The 19,202-nt window shown below is 45.2% G+C and overlaps 1 protein-coding gene across 1 annotated transcript in view; it reads left to right on the top strand.

Moving 5' to 3' along the window:
- Positions 1-19,202, top strand: part of LOC112123044 (olfactory receptor 14I1-like) — a 34,577-nt gene that overhangs the window by 14,826 nt on the left and 549 nt on the right. Inside the window, exons 2-3 of the mRNA XM_029911733.1 lie at positions 8,188-8,960; positions 18,817-18,894. Coding sequence (XP_029767593.1) covers positions 8,188-8,960; positions 18,817-18,894 — 851 coding nt within the window. The remainder of the gene's footprint in view (positions 1-8,187; positions 8,961-18,816; positions 18,895-19,202) is intronic.

The following is a 19,202-nucleotide window of genomic DNA, read 5'->3' as shown; positions in this document are numbered from 1 at the left end:
TGACACTCCCCCACCAGCATGATCTACTCTGTCTTTCCTTGATATTTTATACCCTGTTGTTACCGTATTCCACTGATTCTCATTGGTCCACCAAGTTTCTGAGATGCCGATTATATCGATTATGTCAATATCCTCCTTTAATACCAGCATTCAAGTTCACCAATTTTGTTATTTAGACTTCTAGCATTTGTATATGAGCGCTTTTAACATTTGTCAATATTAAGTTGTCTGCCTTCATGTGATGTAATTAAATGGGACTCTTTTATGCTTGACTGTTTCTGTTTAGTTCCTACCTATCATAGAATCATAGAAGACTGAGGTTGGAAGAGACCTCATGTCAAGGCTGCTTCCCCACTCTGAACTTTAGGGTACAAATGTGGGGGCCTGCATGAAAACTTCTAAGCTTAACTACCAGCTTAGATCTGGTCCACTGCCACCATTCCCAAAGCTAATTCCCTTCCCTGGGAAGCCTTGAGAAACTCTTCACCAATTCCCTGGTGAATACAGATCCAAACCCCTTGGATCTTAAAACAAGGAGAAATTAACCATCCCCCCTCCTTCCTCCCACCAACTCCTGGTGGATCAAGATCCAACCCCCTTGGATCTAAAAACAAGGAAAAATCAATCAGGTTCTTAAAAAGAAGGCTTTTAATTAAAGAAAAAGGTAAAAATCATCTCTGTAAAATCAGGATGGAAAATAACTTTACAGGGTAATCAAACTTAAAGAACTCAGAGGACCACCCTCTAGCTTTAGGTTCAAAGTACAGCAAACAGAGATAAACACTCTAGTAAAAGGTACATTTACAAGTTGAGAAAACAAAGGTAAACTAACATGCCTTGCCTGGCTGTTTACTTACAAGTTTGAAATATGAGAGACTTGTTTAGAAAGATGTGGAGAACCTGGATTGATGTCTGGTCCCGCTCAGTCCCAAGAGCGAACAACCCCCTAAACAAAGAGCACAAACAAAAGCCTTCTCCCCGCCCCAGATTTGAAAGTATCTTGTCCCCTTATTGGTCCTTTGGGTCAGGTGTCAGCCAGGTTACCTGAGCTTCTTAACCCTTTACAGGTAAAAGGATTTTGGAGTCTCTGGCCAGGAGGGAATTTATAGTACTCTACACAGGAGAGCTGTTACCCTTCCCTTTATAGTTATGACACCTCAGGAGGTCATCTAGTCCAATCCCCTGCTCAAAGCAGGATCAACACCAACTAAATCATTCCAGCCAGGGCTTTGTGAAGCCAGGCCTTAAAAACCTCTAAGGATGGAGATTCCACCACCTCCCTAGGTAACCCATTCCAGTGCTTCACCACCCTCCTAGTGAAATAATGTTTCCTAATATCCAACCTAGACCTCCCCCTCTGCAACTTGAGATCATTGCTCCTTGTTCTGGCATCTGTCACCACTGAGAACAGCCGAGCTCCATCCACTTTGGAACCCCCCTTCAGGTAGTTGAAGGCTGCTATCAAATCCCCCCCTCGATCTTCTCTTCTGCACACTAAACAAGCCCAGTTCCCTCAGCCTCTCCTCATAAGTCATGTGCCCCTGTCCCCTAATCATTTTTGTTGCCCTTCGCTGGACTCTCTCCAATTTGTCCACATCCCTCCTGTAGTGGGGGGCCCAAAGCTGGATGCAATACCATGGCCGAATAGAGGGGAATAATCATTTTCCTCGATCTGCTGGCAATGCTCCTACTAATACAGCTCAATATGCCATTAGTCTTCTTGGCAACAAGGGCACGCTGTTGACTCATATCCAGCTTCTCATCCACTGTAATCCCCAGGTCCTTTTCTGTAGAACTGCTGCTTAGCCAGTCTGTCCCCAGCCTGTAGCAGTGAAAGGGATTCTCCCTTCCTAAGTGCAGGACTCTGCACTTGTCCTTGTTGAACCTCATCGGATTTCTTTTGGCCGAATCCTCCAATTTGTCTAGGTCACTCTGGACTCTATCCCTACCCTCCAATGTATCTACCTGTCCCTCCAGCTTCTATCAACTTTATCAACTTCTATCCTCTCCTCTTTATGAAAATATAGAGAATCCCCATTAATAAATCCTCCCCTACGGGATGTGTGTCTCCAAACTCTGTGCTCCTCTGGTCCTGTTGCCTTTCCCCCTGCCCTTAGTTTAAACTTCTCAACAGCCTACCGTATATACTCGATCATAAGCCGGTTCATTTATAAGCAGACCCCCCCCCCCACCAAGATGGATAAGTAAAAATGGAATTTTTTTATAACCCGTTCATAAGGCGACCCCATAATTCAGGGGTCAGCAAACTTTGGCTCCCAGGGCATCAGGATAAGCCACTGGTGGTCTGAGATGGTTTGTTTACCTCGAGTGTCCGCAGGCACGGAGGTAAACCTAAATAAACAAAGTGTCCCAGCATGCCAGCTGCTTACCCTGATGGGCCGGGACAGCAACTGGTGGGGAAATTTTGGAGGGGGAGAAGCTGGGAGTCAGGGGAGTAACCCCTGTGACCACCCCCACATGCCCCCACCCCTACCCCGGGATACCCACACTATCCCCATTCCATCCCTTCCCACTTTATCTGGGGAGGGCCAGGGGAGGATGTCTCTGACCTGGCTGGAGCTGCTCCGGCAGGCTGGGCAGCGCGGCCGCAGCCTGCTCCAGTGGGCCAGACCGGGCAATGCGGCTGCAGCATGTTCCAGTGGGCTGGGCCAGGCAGCATGGACGCAGCATGCTCCGGCACCCGGGTGGCATGGCCAAAGCCTACTCAGGGGAGTGGGGTCAAGCGGCGTGGCCACAGCCTGCTTTGGAGGTTGGGGGGAGAGCAGCGTGGACAGAAGTGGAGAGACTCTGGCCCCACCTCTTCCCTTCTGTCTCTGCTGGCTGTGCTGCCTCTCCTTGCTCCCTCTGTTGGGGGGAGGGGCTGTGTCCCACCTCTCTCTCTTTATACCCATTCATAAGCTGACCCCCATCTCTGGTGCTTCCCTTTTTTACTAAAAAAATTCAGTTTATGAATGAGTATATACAGTATTTTATTTTACATTCAGCAGTCTGGTTCTGTGTTGGTTTAGGTGGTGCCTATCCTTCCTGTATAGGCTCCTCCTTTCTCTAAAGATTGTCTGGTTGCTAATAAACCTAAATTCTGTCTCTGAACAGCATCATCTCATCCACATATTGAGATCCTGTAGTTCTGCCTCTCTTCCTAGCCCTGCATGTGGAACTGGAAACATTTCAGAGAATGCTACAATGGCCCTCCTGGACTTTTATCTCTTACCCATAGCCTATGTTTGGCACCCAGGACCTCTCTCCTTCCTTTCCCTATGTCATTGGTACCTACATGTACCATGACCGCTGACTCCTCCTGCACATATGTCTCTCTAGATATCTTGAAAACTTCACTACCTTCACACCTAGCAAGGAGAAGATATAGGATAATAAAGGTAGGAAAAATACATCTCAGCATAGCTGGTGGCTGCCCCGTCACAGATGGATGCTTTGGGTTGGTGGCAGGTCAGCCAGGACAACTGTTGCTCTGGATTCTGGCTCACTCTCCTGGTCTGGGATGTCACATGGTGGGTCTGGTCAGGTCTCTATTCTTTGCTGATCCTTGTCAGCCTGGGCCCAGCTGGATGGGCCATCTCAGCTCACTGTGCTCATGCTGTATGGTGCAGTTGGTTTCAGGATCAGGTGAAAAGCCGACAGAGAGGATGATAGTGGGGGAGGGAAATGGAGGGGAACAAGAGCAGGAGCTCACATCTATCAATCTGTGATCATCACTGGTCCAGCACTGATGGCCCGGCGTATCCACTGGTGAGCTGTGGTCTGGTTGTACAAGGGCTCATGACCAAAGGACAGAGTCTCTGGAGTTGAAGGAAAGGCCTGTCAGTCTGTCCCCCTGGTAATCTCCCAAGAGCCTGTTCCCCAATTGAGCCCCCCATCTTTTTAAGGACCACAAAATGGGATTATGGTCAGACTACCCCATTGGCTTATTATATTGTCCACCAGTTAGGTCTAGTTTCCAACAAACAAATGTTGGTTCCTCTTCAATGAAGTTATAATGCAGTCTTTAATTACACGACCATGTATTACATTTTCCACAGGACCACTGCCATGTTTAGTGCACAGGATGGACAGGGCTCACTGAGTAAGCTGCTTTTCAGTATTCTGTTTGCTCCTCATTCTTCAGTGTGTGGCCCCTGGCCTTATTCACCACACACTACAGTAACCTTGCTCCAAAGACAAAATAATTGATTTTTATCTTGCCATTTTCTATGTTGCTCATCAGTACAGCATCTAATTGCTTTGTTAGAGAGCTGGCCAGGAACCAGCAAGTCCATTTCATGGGATAGGCTGTGATTTGAAAATTTATTTTCATTCCAAATTGTAATCAAATTTCAAAATTTCCCTTGAAATGATTTTTTTTAAAATTTCGGTGTCAGTTCAAATATTACATGTCAGTAAAATTGAAGCATTTTGTTCAATTTTCAATATTTTATTTTTTAGTTTATATCTTATTTTAGATTATTTTTATCTGACCTTTTTTATTTTATAAAATGACTCCTCATGCCAAATGTCAAGTCCAGTCTCCAAAGCCTGGTCACACTAGAGCTTAAAATGAGCAGAACAGCATATTTTCCCTTGGCTTCATTCTTGGAAATGTCTCAAGTGTTTTGAGCTAGACACCTGACATAGAAAATAGCAACTTCAGTGGTTAAAGTTTGGTAAAGCTATAAGCAACAGAAAACAGGGCTTTATAAAGAGAAGTGTCAGGCAACATTAATGAGGCAGCATTACCAGTCCCACCTAGGATAATGTCAATCAATACCCAAATGCCAAATAATATTTTGTGTACCCCAATGACATTAACAGGGGGATGGATTGGGTGACCCTGGATATGAGAGTTCTGGAATGGGTATTCATTAGTCCTTCTGAAATCTCATTTATCTTCTTCCTTGTTGATGCATTAATTGATTGGGTGGGAGGGAAAGGGAGAAAGAAAAGGATGGTGCTAAATCTTGCAGTTCATACACAAGACAGACCATCATTGATATCAAAGGAAGTAAACTGCAGGACAATTCAAGAGAGCCCAGCTCGGTGGCACCCTGATCTTGACTGGAACTTGATCCTGCGGCATTCTTCTATTATTTTAGGTGACAAATCTGAGGAACTGTCTCAGATTGAAATGTCATCAGAGGAGGTTTTAGAAAAAAAATGATAAACTAAACATAAATAAGTCACCAAGACCAGATGGGATTCACCCAAGAGTTCTGAAGGAACTCAAATGTGAAATTGCAGAACTACTAACTGTAGTCTGTAACCTATCATTTAAATTAGCTTCTGTACCAAATGACTGGAGGATAGGTAATGTGCTACCAATTTTTTTAAAAGGCTCCAGACGTGATCTTGACAATTACAGGTTGGTAAACCTTAATTCAGTACCGGGCAAATTGGTTGAAACTACAGAAAAGAACAGAACGATTGGACACTTAGATTAACATGATTGATTGAGGAAGCATCAATGTGATTTTTGTAAAGGAAGATCATGCTTCACTAATCTATTAGAATTCTTTGAGAGGGTCAACAAGTATGTGGTCAAGGGAGGTCCAGTGGATATAGAGTACTTAGATTTTCAGTGAGCCTTTGACAAAGTCCCTCACCAAAGGCTCTTAAGCAAAGTAAGCTGTCATAATATAAGAGGGAAAGTCCTCTCATGGATCAGTAAGGGGTTAAAAGAAGGGAAACAAGGGGTAGAAATAAATGGTCAATTTTCAGAATGGAGAGAGGTAAATAATGGTGTCCTGCAGTGGTCTGTACTGGGAATAGTTCTATTCAACATATTCATAAATGATCTGGTAAAAGGGGTAAACAGTGAGGTGGCAAGAGATAGTTACGTCCAAAGCAGACTGCGAAGAGTTACAAAGAACCTTTGGAAAGCTGGGTGAGTGGGCAACAAAATGGCAGATGAAATTCAATGTTGATAAATGCAAAGTAATGCACATTGGAAAACATAATCCCAACTAAATTAGCTGTTACCAATCAAAAGAGATCTTGGAGTCACTGGGGATAGTTCAATGAAAACATCCACACAATGTGCAGCGGCAGTCAAAAAGCTAACATAATGTTGGGAATCACTAGGAAAAGTATAGATAATAAAAGAAAATATATCATATTGTCTCTATATAAATCCATGGCCCACCCAGATCTTGAATACTGCAGGCGGATGTGGTCTCCCCATCTCAAAAAAAGATATATTGTAACTGGAAAAGTTTTGGAAAAGGGCAACATAAATGATTAGGGGTATGGAACAGCTTCCATATGAATAGAGATTAATAAAACTGGGATTTTTCAGCTTGGAAGAGATGACTGGGGGCGGATATGATAGAGGTCTATAAAATCATGACTTGTGTGGAGAAAGTAAAGGAGGAAGTTTTATTTACTCCTTGTCTCATAACACAAAAATTAGAGATCACCAAATGAAATTAATAAGCAGCAGGTTTAAAACAAACAAAAGGATGTTTTTTTTCACACAACGCACGGTCAACCTGTGGAACTCTTTGTTGGAGGATGTTATGAAGGCCAAGACCATAACAGGATTCAAAAAAGAATTAGATAAATTCATGGAAGAAAGGTCCATCAATGGCTATTAGCAAGGATGGGCAGGGATGGTGTCCCTAGCCTGTGTTGCCAGAAGCTGGGAATGGGCAACAGGGGATGTGTTACTTGGTGATTATCTTTCTGTTCATTCCCTCTGGGGCACCTGGCATTGGCCACTGTAGGAAGACAGGACACTGGGCTAGATGGATCTTTGGTCTGACCCAATATGGCCATTCTTCTGTTCTTATGTACTACTGATCTTACTGCTATTAAGAGCACTGTGCAGTATTGCTACATTTTTTAACAGTGGAATGATATGGTGTAGTGATTAGGGTGGGTGGTTTGGAGTCAGAACTTTTTGGTTCTATTCCCAGCGCTGGGCTCAGCATGTATGTAGGGATAGCTCAGTGGTTTGAGCATTGGTCTGCTAAACCCAGGGTTGTGAGCTCAATCCATGAGGGGGCCATTTATGAAACTGCAGTAAAAATCTGTCTGGGGATGGGTCCTGCTTTGTGCAGGGGGTTGGACTAGGTGATCTCCTGAGGTCCCTTCCAACCCCTAATATTCTATGACTATGGGAGGGGCTGGGCAGTATTAGGACTCCTGGGTTCAAATCCCCCTTCTGAGAGAGCACTGGGGTTCTATAGGTTATAGACGGGGCCGGCTCCAGGGTTTCGGCCGCCCCAAGCAGCCAAAAAAAAAAAAAGCCGCGATCGTGATCTGCGGCGGCAATTCAGCGGGAGGTCCTTGGCTCCAAGGCAGAGTGAGGGACCCGCCGCTGAATAGCTGGACGTGCTGCAGCTGCCCCAAGCACCTGCTTGAGAAGCTGGTGCCTGGAGCTGGCCCTGGTTATAGAAGTGAGAAAGCAGCCTGGAAACCTTTTTTTCTCTGTTTTGGGTAGATAGTGTTGGGTCATCGCTAGAGCAGCTGACTGGGATTCAGGACTCATCCTGCATTCTATTCCTGATTCTACAGCTCAGTCGTATAGCCGTGGGTGAGCTCTTTCACCTCAGTGGTAGATGCTATTCCAATTTGCAGCAATGTAAATGCAAAGTAATTCCACTGCTTTCAGTGACATTACCCGAGATTTACACTGGTGTATCTGACTTCAGATTCTAGCTCTCTGGTCTGCATTTTCCCCTCTATGAAATGAAGATAAGATTCAGCAAACTTTATACTTCTCTGAGTGGAAAGGTTTACAGACCCCTACAAAGCAGTTGGTCCTTACTCTGTTTTCCTTCAGCTTGGTGTAAATCAGTAGCGATTTCATTCGGTCAATGGGCCGGACTATCCTCTCACTGCCCAGCGTAAATCCGGACTAACTCCATTGGAGTCAATGGTTCCTGAATTCCCCTTCCCATATTACACAGATCTTCACAAGTCAAGGGTCTGACTCAAGTGAATTAAGGTGGTTTTCACAAAAGGAGAGTTATTTTACTGATGTAATCCTGACCATTGCCCTTCTCCTTCCCTCCAGAGGCAGCACACGATGTTCTGAGGAAGAAAATGTCCAACCAAAATACCTTGACCCAGTTTCTACTCCTGGGATTCTCTAATGTTCGGGAGCTGCAGATTTTGCACTTTGTGGTGATTTACCTGGCGGCCCTGATGGGCAACCTTCTCTCACCATCACAGCCGTAACCCTCGACCACCATCTTAACACCCCCACGTACTTCTTCCTGGTGAAGCTGTCCATTATAGACCTCGGCTCCATCTCTGTCACCATCCCCAAATCCACGGTCAATTCCCTAATCAACTCCAGCTCAATTTCCTACGCTGGATGTGTTGCCCAAGTCTTTTTCCTCAACTTCATGATGGGAGCAGATTTTTCCCTTCTCACCATCATGCCGTATGACCTATACGTCGCCATCTGCCAACCACTGCAGTACGAGAGAGTGATGAACAGGAGAACTTGTGTCCAAATGGCAGTCAATGCCTGGATCAGTGGAATACTTTACTCTACACTGCATACCGGGAACACATTTACAGTCACTTTCTGTGCAGACAACATGGTGGATCAGTTCTTCTGTGAAATCCCCCAGCTCCTCAAGCTCGCCTGCTCTGACTGGAACCTCAGTGAAATTGGGGCTCTCAGCTTTAGTGCTTGCATAGTCTTAAGATGTTTTGTTTTTATAATTGTGTCTTATGTTCAGATCTTCAAAGCAGTGATGAGAATCCCCTCTGAGCAGAGCCGGCATAAAGCCTTCTCCACCTGCCTTCCTCACCTCACCGTGGTCTCCTTGTTTGTTTGCACTGGCATCTTTGCCTACCTGAAACCCACCTCCAGCTCAGCATCAGGTCCGGATCTCATGGTGGCTGCTCTCTATTCTGCGGTGCCTCCAGTGATGAATCCGGTCATCTACAGCATGAGGAACAAGGAGATCAAATCTTCATTGAGGAGACTGACTGCGGGGAGGTTATTCAAAATAATTAATTGTCTGTGTTTCTCCAATAAATACTCTTTCAGTTTGTGTTTCCCAGTCCATGTCAGTTATTTCCCATGACAACACAGTTTATGCAGAAGTGGGCCAGATCTGCTCTCAGTTGCCCCCAGTGCAAATCCAGATTAACTTCACTGATGTCAATGCTGTTGGGCTGGTTTACATCAGCAAAAGATCTGACCCAATCCTGGAGTTAAGCTGGTGTGTATTTCATGGGAGGGAAGAATCAGCCTTTCATTCTGTGCCCAAGCAATGCCTATTAAACTGTGTTGCCACTTACACCTGTTCTATGGACACTAGAAAGCAAGGATGGGAGCTTCTTTCCCTTGTGCATATAAATCAGGACCCAGAGACTTTAAGGTCAGAAGGGTCCATCGTGATAATCTAATCTGACCTTCTGCACATTGCAGGTCTCAGAACCTCACCCACCCACTCCTGTAATAGACGCTTAGCCTGTGCCTGAATTAGTGACATCTTCAAATCATGGTCTAAACACTTCTAATTACAGAGAATTCACCATTTACACTAGTTTAAACATGCATGTGACCCATGCCCTGTGGCGCAGAGGAAGGTGAAAATCCCCCAGGGTCTCTGCCAATCTGACTCCAAATATGGTGATCAGATTTATTAACTACAGCAATAAATCTGACCCACTAGATAGATACCTGGGAAAGAATTATCTGTAGTAACTCAGACTCTTCCCCATCTAGTGTACCATCTCCAGGAGTTGGGGATTTTTGCTACTGGCAGTTGCAGATGGGCCACATTCCACTGTAGCCAGTCTCATCAGACCATCCCCTCCATAAGCTTATCAAGCTCAGTCTTGAAGCCAGATAGGTTTTTTGCCCCCACTGCTCACTTAGGAAGGCTGTTTCACATGGTATCAATGGAGTCAGACTGGCATCAAACTGGCATATGTGAGAAAATAATGAGACCTTAACATTTAGGGCTAGATCCTTAGCAAACCACTGTAGTTCTATTCATTTTGATAGTGCTTAACCAATTTACCCCATATGAGGATCTGGCTTCCTGATTTCAATGGAGCTACATACATTTACACCTGCCAGGGACTGGGCCCATTGACGCCAATGCTATCACGCCAATTTAAACAAGCTGTGGATCTGACATGTACATTTTTCAAGGAGCTCAATCTATTCAGATTAACAAAGAGAACGTTAAGGGCTGATTTGACCACAGTATACAAATACCTACACGGAAACAAATATTTCATAATGGGCTCTCCAGTCTAGCAGCCAAAGGTATAACATGATCCAAAGACTGAAAGTTGAAGTTAGACAAATTCAGACTAAAATACGGTGTAAATTCTTAACCACTGGAACCATTTACCAAGTTTTGTGGTCAAGAAGTCAGACTGGACGATCACAATGGTCCCTTCTGGCCTTGGAATCTATTAATACTCTTGGTTGATGGCCACATTGTTGTGAGTTAGGCTTCCCTCTCACTTTGCAGATAAGCCTTTAGAGCTGCATGCTGATTATATCAGTGTAAATCTAGAGTAGACACTGTTGTGGTTTTGCATGTGTACGTGACCTGAACATGATTGTGTGCTTGCATGCAGACACACTACTGTGTGTTTGTGTATATGTGGGCTGTGTAGTAGTGTGTGTGTTTGGCTGTACTCTATTGTGTGGCACTAGATGACAATGTCCTTTGATAGAAGCTACATATGGCTTGAACACAGGGCCTGTCGATTTTCAAGGAGGATTCCATACTGCCTTTGCTACAAGCACTATGTGAACTAGTACAGAGAAAACAGCAGACTCATAAGCTGCTGTACGAGCTCTGACCACTAGAGGGGGATAAGGAGCCACAATGTGTTAGCCTGGGTAACGAGCACATTTCTGGAGTGTGAGAATCTGAGTGACCATGTGTACCTAAGAATAAACTGCAATAACAATGACATGGGATTAGTGGGAATGTCTGGACTGCCCAGGCCTCCAGGATGTGGGAGGTGATTTCAGTTCAGATAAAGCAGCCACACAGAGTCACTCGTACATATGCCACCCACCGGTATTTGTGTGTTACAAATCCCTTCTGCGCCCAATCTCCAGAGCCCATCACACCCCTACCAGGGAGCCTGCCTCTTTAGATCAAGCTGCAACCTTATAGCTGGGGTCCCTGATGCAACTACATGGTACCAGCCAAGATGGTGACCATCATATAACTGCAACGGGGCCCTATTTCTATATTTATCCTAGAATCATAGAATCGTAGGACCAGTCAAGTTCCCTGCATACATGGCAGGACTAAGTATTATCTAGACCCTCCCTGACAGGTGTTTGAATAAATTTCTCTTAAAAATCTCCTATGATGGTGATTCGACAACCTCCCTAGGCAATTTATTCCAGTGCTTAACCATCCTGAGAGTTAAGAAGTTTTCCCTAATATTCAACCTAAACCACCCTTTCTGTAATTTAAGCCCATTGCTTCTTTTCCTCTCCTCAGAGGTTAAGGAGAATAAATTTTCTCCCTCCTCCTTGCAACAATCTTTTATGTACTTGGAAATTGCTATCATGTCCCTGCTAATCTCTGTGCTCCAAAGTAGTACCCTGGCACCCCAATATTTTCCATGGGATATGACTATGATAGGTTTTGTACCTTGTGAGGTATCATTTCAAAAATCTTAATATCAAAAGAATATTAATATCCTGTTGCTCTGTATGTGCTATCACTGTATGGGATGTTATGAAGCTTGCTGTGTGTGTGTTACTGAAATATATTGTAAGATTGGAAACACCCACAACCAGCCTTTCAGGTAGAAGACTAGAGAAGACAGCCAGCATAGATGGCGATTAAGGGAAATCCACACTACCAAGGACCATCACAGGATCTGTATACAATGAAGGCTTCTCAGAGGGAGCACATAGAGAATGGAGACTGCTTTACGCGCATCATATCAAAGGATCTTTCCAGCAAGCTGGAGGAAGCTATAAAGGGGGAAGTGACATCATTGCTTGGTCTCATTCCCCCCACAACTCAACACCTGTAAAGACATCTTGTGGACAAAGGCTTTGAACGGGGGAGATGGTCCCAGGCTAAAAAGAGGAATCCCAGCCTGTGCCTGAAGGAACTATACCATCATGGTGAGACATTGTTTGAGTCAAATCCTGTCTAGTTTATAGAACTCAGATTGTAATTTTGCTTTTATTTATTGGGTAACCAACTTTGATCTTTATGTTTATTACTTATAATCACTTAAAATCTATCTTGCTGTAGTTAATAAATCTGTTTTATGTTTTACCTAAAACAGTGTGTTATGCTTGAAGTGCTTTGGGAATCTGCTCAGTGTAATGAAGCTGGTGCATGTCAACTTTCCTTTGTAGAAGTGGCAGATTGGGTAATAAACTTTCACCGGTGAGGCTTCTGACCAGGTGTGATGGGCTGTACCTACCTTTAACTAGCCCCTAAAGGGTCAATTGTGCTTTTCAGGCTGAGGAAGCCCCGGCTCTCTGACTCCGCTGGGCATGTTCAGCCTGGAGGCAGAGTATAAAGGGGAGCAGCCCAACTCAGTGGGGGCAGGCTGCTGAAACGGAGGATGCAGAGTGCAGGCTGTCTCCAGGGAGCTGCTCCAGACACCAAATACAGACCCAAAGCACGCAGAGCTCCAGACTGACCCCAGACTGCCTGAGGAGCCCAGAGAAGAGTCCGCACTGACAGGAGCTATGCCACTTGAAGACCCAGAGACCCGGGGGAGCTGTGGAGAATCGCCGGGGAGAAAGGGTAGAAAGCAGCCCAGGAGACTTAGATTTTCTCCAGTGAGTGAACTGGGGAACCAGTCAGCGTGTTTCAGGAGGATGTGCGCTGACTCGGTGGTGAGCACCCCCACCACCGCCAGGGCCCTGGGCTGGGACTCGGAGAAGGAAGGGCCTGAGTTCCCCTACCCTGGGCACCACAAACCCCTCAGTGGTGCCTCACTTCCCCAATGGGCCAATAGGCCACACAATCCCATAGAGTGGGGCAACTGTATTGATTCTGGACTTTAGGTCATGCTGCCCTGACTGGAAGGGTCGCTTTATTGACTCTGGCCATCTGCCTGCCTGACCTGGATTCCCAAAAGGTGTACTGTCTGCCAGAGGCCTGTTTCTGAGACATTATGGAATGATTCTTGAGGATCATCCGGCCCCCTAACGACCATTACTACATCTATGTGGGAAGTAATGATATCTGCGAGGCATGACCCTGAGCAGATCAGCTGTGACTACTAGGCTCTGGAAGTGAGAGTGAAGGAGCTGGGGGCAGGTGGTGTTATTTTTGGTCCTCCCAGATGAGGGTAGGGGCCCAGGCAGAGACCGATACATCCAGGAGGTGAATGCCTGGTTGCGCAGATGGTGTGACCAGGAGGGCTTCAGCTTCAATAAGCCATGGGATACTGTTCTGAGAAGAAGGACTGCTGAGCAGAGTTGGGGTCCATCTATTGAAGAAACAGCAAAATATCTTTGGGTACAGTCTGGCTAACCTAGTGAGGCTGGCTTTAAACTAAGTCTGAAGGGGGCAGGAAACAAAATCCCACAGGTAGTCCAGGACATGGAGACCTGGGTGAAGGGTTGGAATCTGGGGGAAACATGGGACATCACATCATGAACAAAGGAGACACAAGAGGGAACACAGAGGGGAAATCTAACAGACACCTTAGATGTATGTTTTCTAATGTGAGAGATATGGGGAATAAAAAGGAAGTACTAGAAATACAAATAAAAAGATTGGTGTTGTGCATCAACTCCTTGGACATGTCATGAGTGCACTCACCAAATATCCAACCATCCAAACTAGAGTCTTTCGACCCCATGTGAGCAGCCTCAGCAGAGACCAAGGACCAGTCATGATCATGAGGTACCATCTCAGAAGTGGGAGAGGTTAGTTCAATCTCCCAGACCCAGTCACTTCATGTTCTCTCCATGGAGACTGTGATATCCATCAAGATGGACAATTGTTGCCAATCAAACATTGTGGTGGGTTATGTAGGGATGAATTTAAAGCTGGGGCATACACTACATCAGTGTGTTGTGTGACAGCTCCAGGTCATTTTAGGGATCCATCAATGTTTGTATTTGATGTCTTGTTGTTACTAAGACAATATTTGAAATAATTATTTGGAGTCATGTTTGCAAATGTAACTTTTGTTCTGCACCCCCTAATGTAACTCCCATGGGCTTTGGCTCCTTTTTTTGCCACTGGCATATTTAGTGACTTTGGGCAATACTTAAGAGTTGGGTTTCTAATTCCAATAGGCCCAGTTGAAAATCACATCCATACCCCCAATCCAAAAACAAAACAAAAAAATGGCACTTAACGTATGTTTAGCTGTAAGCCTTCCATGGGACTTCTCTCATTTCATTCTTGCCTGGAACTAGAATCCAGGATGTGACGGAGTGTCTGCCGAGACTGATCAAGACCTCGGACCACCACCCCTTCCTACTTCTCCACATGGACACCAATGATACTTCCAAGAATGACCTTGAGCATCTCACTGCAGACTATGTGGCTCTGGGAAGAAGGATAAAGGAGTTTGAGGTGCAACGAATGGCTACGCAGATTGTGTCGGAGACAAGGCTTTGGATTCTTTGAACATGGGATGGTGTTCCAAGAAGGAGGAGTGCTAAACAGAGACGGGCTCCATCTAACGAAGAGAGGGAAGAACATCTTCGCAAGCAGGCAGGCTAACCTAGTGAGGAGGGCTTTAAACTAGGTTCACTGGGGGAAGGAGACAAAAGCCCTGAGGTAAGTGGGGAAATGGGATACCGGGAGGAAGCACGAGCAGGAGAGTGCAAGAGGGGAGGACTCCTGTCTCAGACTGAGAAAGCGGGACAATAAGCGATTTATCTTAAGTGCCTATACACAAATGCAAGAAGCCTGGGAAACAAGCAGGGAGAACTGGAAGTCCTGGCACAGTCAAGGAACTATGATGTCATTGGAATAACAGAGACTTGATGGGATAACTCACATGACTGGAGTACTGTCATGGATGGATATAAACTGTTCAGGAAGGACAGGCGGGGCAGAAAAGGTGGGGGAGTTGCATTGTATGTAAGAGAGGAGTATGACTGCTCAGAGCTCCGGTATGAAACTGCAGAAAAACCTGAGAGTCTCTGCATAAAGTTGAGAAGTGTGAGCAACAAGGGTGATGTTGTGGTGGGAGTCTGCTATAGACCACCAGACCAGGGGGATGAGGTGGACGAGGCTTTCTTCTGGCAACTAGCAGAAGTTACTAGATCGCAGGCCCTGGTGTCTCATGGGAGACTTCAATCACCCTGATATCTGCTGGGAGAGCAATACAGCAGTGCACAGACAATCCAGGAAGTTTTTGGAAAGTGTAGGGGACAATTTCCTGGTGCAAGTGCTGGAGGAACCAACTGGGGGCAGAGCTCTTCTAGACCTGCTGCTCACCAACCAGGAAGAATTAGTAGGGAAAGCAAAAGTGGATGGGAACCTGTGAGGCAGTGACCATGAGATGTTTGAGTTCAGGATCCTGACACAAGGAAGAAAGGAGAGCAGCAGAATACAGACCCTGGACTTCAGAAAAGCAGACTTTGACCCCCTCAGGGAACTGATGGGCAGGATCCCCTGGGAGAATAACATGGGGGGGAAAGGAGTCCAGGAGAGCTGGATGTATTTTAAAGAATCCTTATTGAGGTTGCAGGAAAAAAACATCCCAATGTGTAGAAAGAACAGGAAATATGGCAGGCGACCAGCTTAGTTTAACAGTGAAATCCTTGCTGACCTTAAATACAAAAAAGAAGCTTACAAGAAGTGGAAGATTGGACAAATGACCAGGGAGGAGTATAAAAATATTGCTCAGGCATGCAGGAGTGAAATCAGGAAGGCCAAATCACACTTGGAGTTGCAGCTAGCAAGAGATGTTAAGAGTAACAAGAAGGGTTTCTTCAGGTACATTAGCAACAAGAAGGAAGTCAAGGAAAGTGTGGGCCCCTTACTGAATGAGGGAGGCAACCTAGTAACAGAGGATGTGGAAAAAGCTAATGTACTCAATGATTTTTTTGCCTCTGTCTTCACGAACAAGGTCAGCTCCCAGACTGGTCAGCTCCGGCTGGGCAGCACAGTATGGGGAGAAGGTGACCAGCCCTCTATGGAGAAAGAAATGGTTCGGGACTATTTAGAAAAACTGGAAAAGCACAAGTCCATGGGGCTGGATGCGCTGTATCCAAGGGTGCTAAAGGAGTTGGCGGATGTGATTGCAGAGCCATTGGACATTATCTTTGAAAACTCATGGTGATCGGGGGAGGTCCTGGATGACTGGAAAAAGGCTAATGTAGTGCCCATCTTTAAAAAAGGGAAGAAGGAGGATCTGGGGAACTACAGGCCAGTCAGCCTCACCTCAGTCCCTGGAAAAATCATGGAGCAGGTCCTCAAGGAATCAATTCTAAAGCACGTAGAGGAGAGGAAAGTGATCAGGAACAGTCAGCATGGATTCACCAAGGCAAGTTTGCCGGACTAACCTAATTGCCTTCTATTAGGAGATATCTGACTCTGTGGATGAGGGGAAAGCAGTGGATGTGTTATTCCTTGACTTTAGCAAAGCTTTTGATACGGTCTCCCACAGTATTCTTGCCACCAAGTTAAAGAATTATGGTTTGGATGAATGGACTATACGGTGGATAGAAAGCTGGCTAGATCATCGGGCTCAACGGGTAGTGATCAATGGCTCCATGTCTAGCTGGCAGCCGGTTTCAAGTGGCGTGCCCCTGGGGTTGGTCCTGGGGCCGGTTTTGTTCAATATCTTCATTAATGATCTGGAGGATGGCATGGACTGCACTCTCAGCAAGTTTGCAGATGACACTAAACTGGGAGGAGTGGTAGATACGCTGGAGGGTAGGGATAGGATACAGAGGGACCTAGACAAATTAGAGGAATGGGCCAAAAGAAACCTGATGAGGTTCAACAAGGACAAGTGCAGAGTCATGCACTTAGGATGGAAGAATCCCATGCACTGTTACAGACTAGGGACCGAATGTCTAGGAAGCAGTTCTGCAGAAAAGGACCTAGGGGTTACAGTGGATGAGAAGCTGGATATGAGTCAACAGTGTGCCCTTGTTGCCAAGAAGGCTAATGGCATTTTGGGCTGTATAAGTAGGGGCATTGCCAGCAGATCGAGAGACGTGATCATTCCCCTCTATTCGACATTGGTGAGGCCTCATCTGGAGTACTGTGTCCAGTTTTGGGCCCCACACTACAAGAAGGATGTGGAAAAATTGGAAAGAGTCCAGCGGAGGGCAACAAAAATGATTAGGGGGCTGGAGCACATGACTTATGAGGAGAGGCTGAGGGAACTGGGATTGCTTAGTCTGCAGAAGAGAGGAATGACGGGGGGATTTGATAGCTGCTTTCAACTACCTGAAAGGGGGTTCCAAAGAGGATGGATCTAGATTTTTCTCAGTGGTACCTGATGACAGAACAAGGAGTAATGGTCTTAAGTTGCAGTGGGGGAGGTTTAGATTGGATATTAGGAAAAACGTTTTCACTAGGAGGGCGGTGAAGCACTGGAATGGGTTACCTAGGGAGGCGGTGTAATCTCCTTCCTTAGAGGTTTTTAAGGTCAGGCTTGACAAAGCCCTGGCTGGGATGATTTAGTTGGGAATTGGTCCTGCTTTGAGCAGGGGGTTGGAATAAATGACCTCCTGAGGTCCCTTCCAACTCTGATATTCTATGATTCTATGATTTATACCAACTGACAATCTGCCTTTCCATTTTCAAGAATCTGGATTATAATTTGTCAATGTATCTGGTCAGGAAAGATAATCAGAGCATGTTAAAATGTAACCAGATGAAATAGCTAAAAGTTCAAACACTTAATAGTAATCAAGACCTTATTGTAAATGAGCACTGGTGTACGAAATGGTCACAGAAATTCTGTGGTGAATAATGGTGACAAATTAATACTTTTAAGAAAATCATTATGTGGGCCGGAAAGAAGCTGAAGCACAGTAATTTAAATGGATTATCTATCTATCTATCTATCTATCTATCACACTTTCCTTTAATCTCACTTATGTTATGTGCACAAATATAATTTATTTAGCACAGCAGGAACAAAGAAAACTGTGCTCAGACACATCATTACTAACAGACTAAAACCCCATCATTTGAACAGAAACTCAGCTACCCTATACCTATAGAAATTCTTTCCCATCTCTTGATCAGCATGGGAATCAAAAGTTGAGCTGTCTTGAACCCCCCCCCCCCCCATGAAAGGCATGACACACTGACACCCCCAATACAAGGCGAGAACAACAAAGAAAGAGGGGAAAAGACACATGCTTCTAAGCAAACATACCCCACCCTCTGCAATTCACAGGAAACAGACCAACCAGCAAAACAAACCAAGGAACAGAGACAATCAAGCAAATAAAACATCTCTTATCCCAAACATAAATTTTACCCCTCCCTCCCCCCAAAAGAGATGAGCCAGAGAGTAGATAAAGTTGACTAATGACTTTGCTGTAGCTACTGATTTAATGTGTATGGTGCTCTGATGATGTAGTGATGGCAGCTATATAAATCCTTAAATTGGATTAATAGATAGGTTCTGACCTTATTTACACTGTTTAATTCTACAGTAACTCCACTGACTTCAGTGGAATTAATCTGGACTTTAACCACTACAAAAACACATTGCAGGCGATTTTCCCATGGAAAGAATATTTCCATCAGTTGAATGTAGCTATAATGAAACACAGAATAAAATGACAGTCACGGGAGAAAGACAAACATATTATTCTTGGTGAATAACTTCCACACAGTCAATCTCCTCAGGGCAGCTTTGTTCTCCTTGTTCCTCATGCTGTAGATGACTGGATTCATCGTTGGAGGCACCACAGAATACAAAACAGCCACCACGAGATCCAGCCCTGATGCTGAGCTGGAGGTAGGTTTCAGATGGGCAAAGCTGCCAGTGCAAAAGAACAAGAAGACCACAGTGAGGTGAGGGAGACAGGTGCAGAAGGCTTTATGCCAGCCCTGCTCAGAGGGGATTCTCAGCACTGTCATGAAAATGTGAACATATGACACAATTATTAAAGCAAAGCAGCTTAATAGCAAACATGCACTAAAGCCAAGAATACCAACTTCACTGAGGTATGATTCAGAGCAGAAGAGCTTGAGTAGCTGGGGGATTTCACAGAAGAACTCTTACCTGCTCAACAATTAAAACTTAGATCAACATAGCTATACCAC

The sequence above is a fragment of the Terrapene carolina genome, unplaced genomic scaffold (genome assembly GCF_002925995.2).
Source record: "Terrapene carolina triunguis isolate 2854851 unplaced genomic scaffold, T_m_triunguis-2.0 Scaffold119, whole genome shotgun sequence".
Taxonomy (NCBI): domain Eukaryota; kingdom Metazoa; phylum Chordata; order Testudines; family Emydidae; genus Terrapene; species Terrapene triunguis.
The sequence above is the reverse complement of the archived record's forward strand: the minus strand, read 5'-3'. Positions and strand labels throughout refer to the sequence as shown.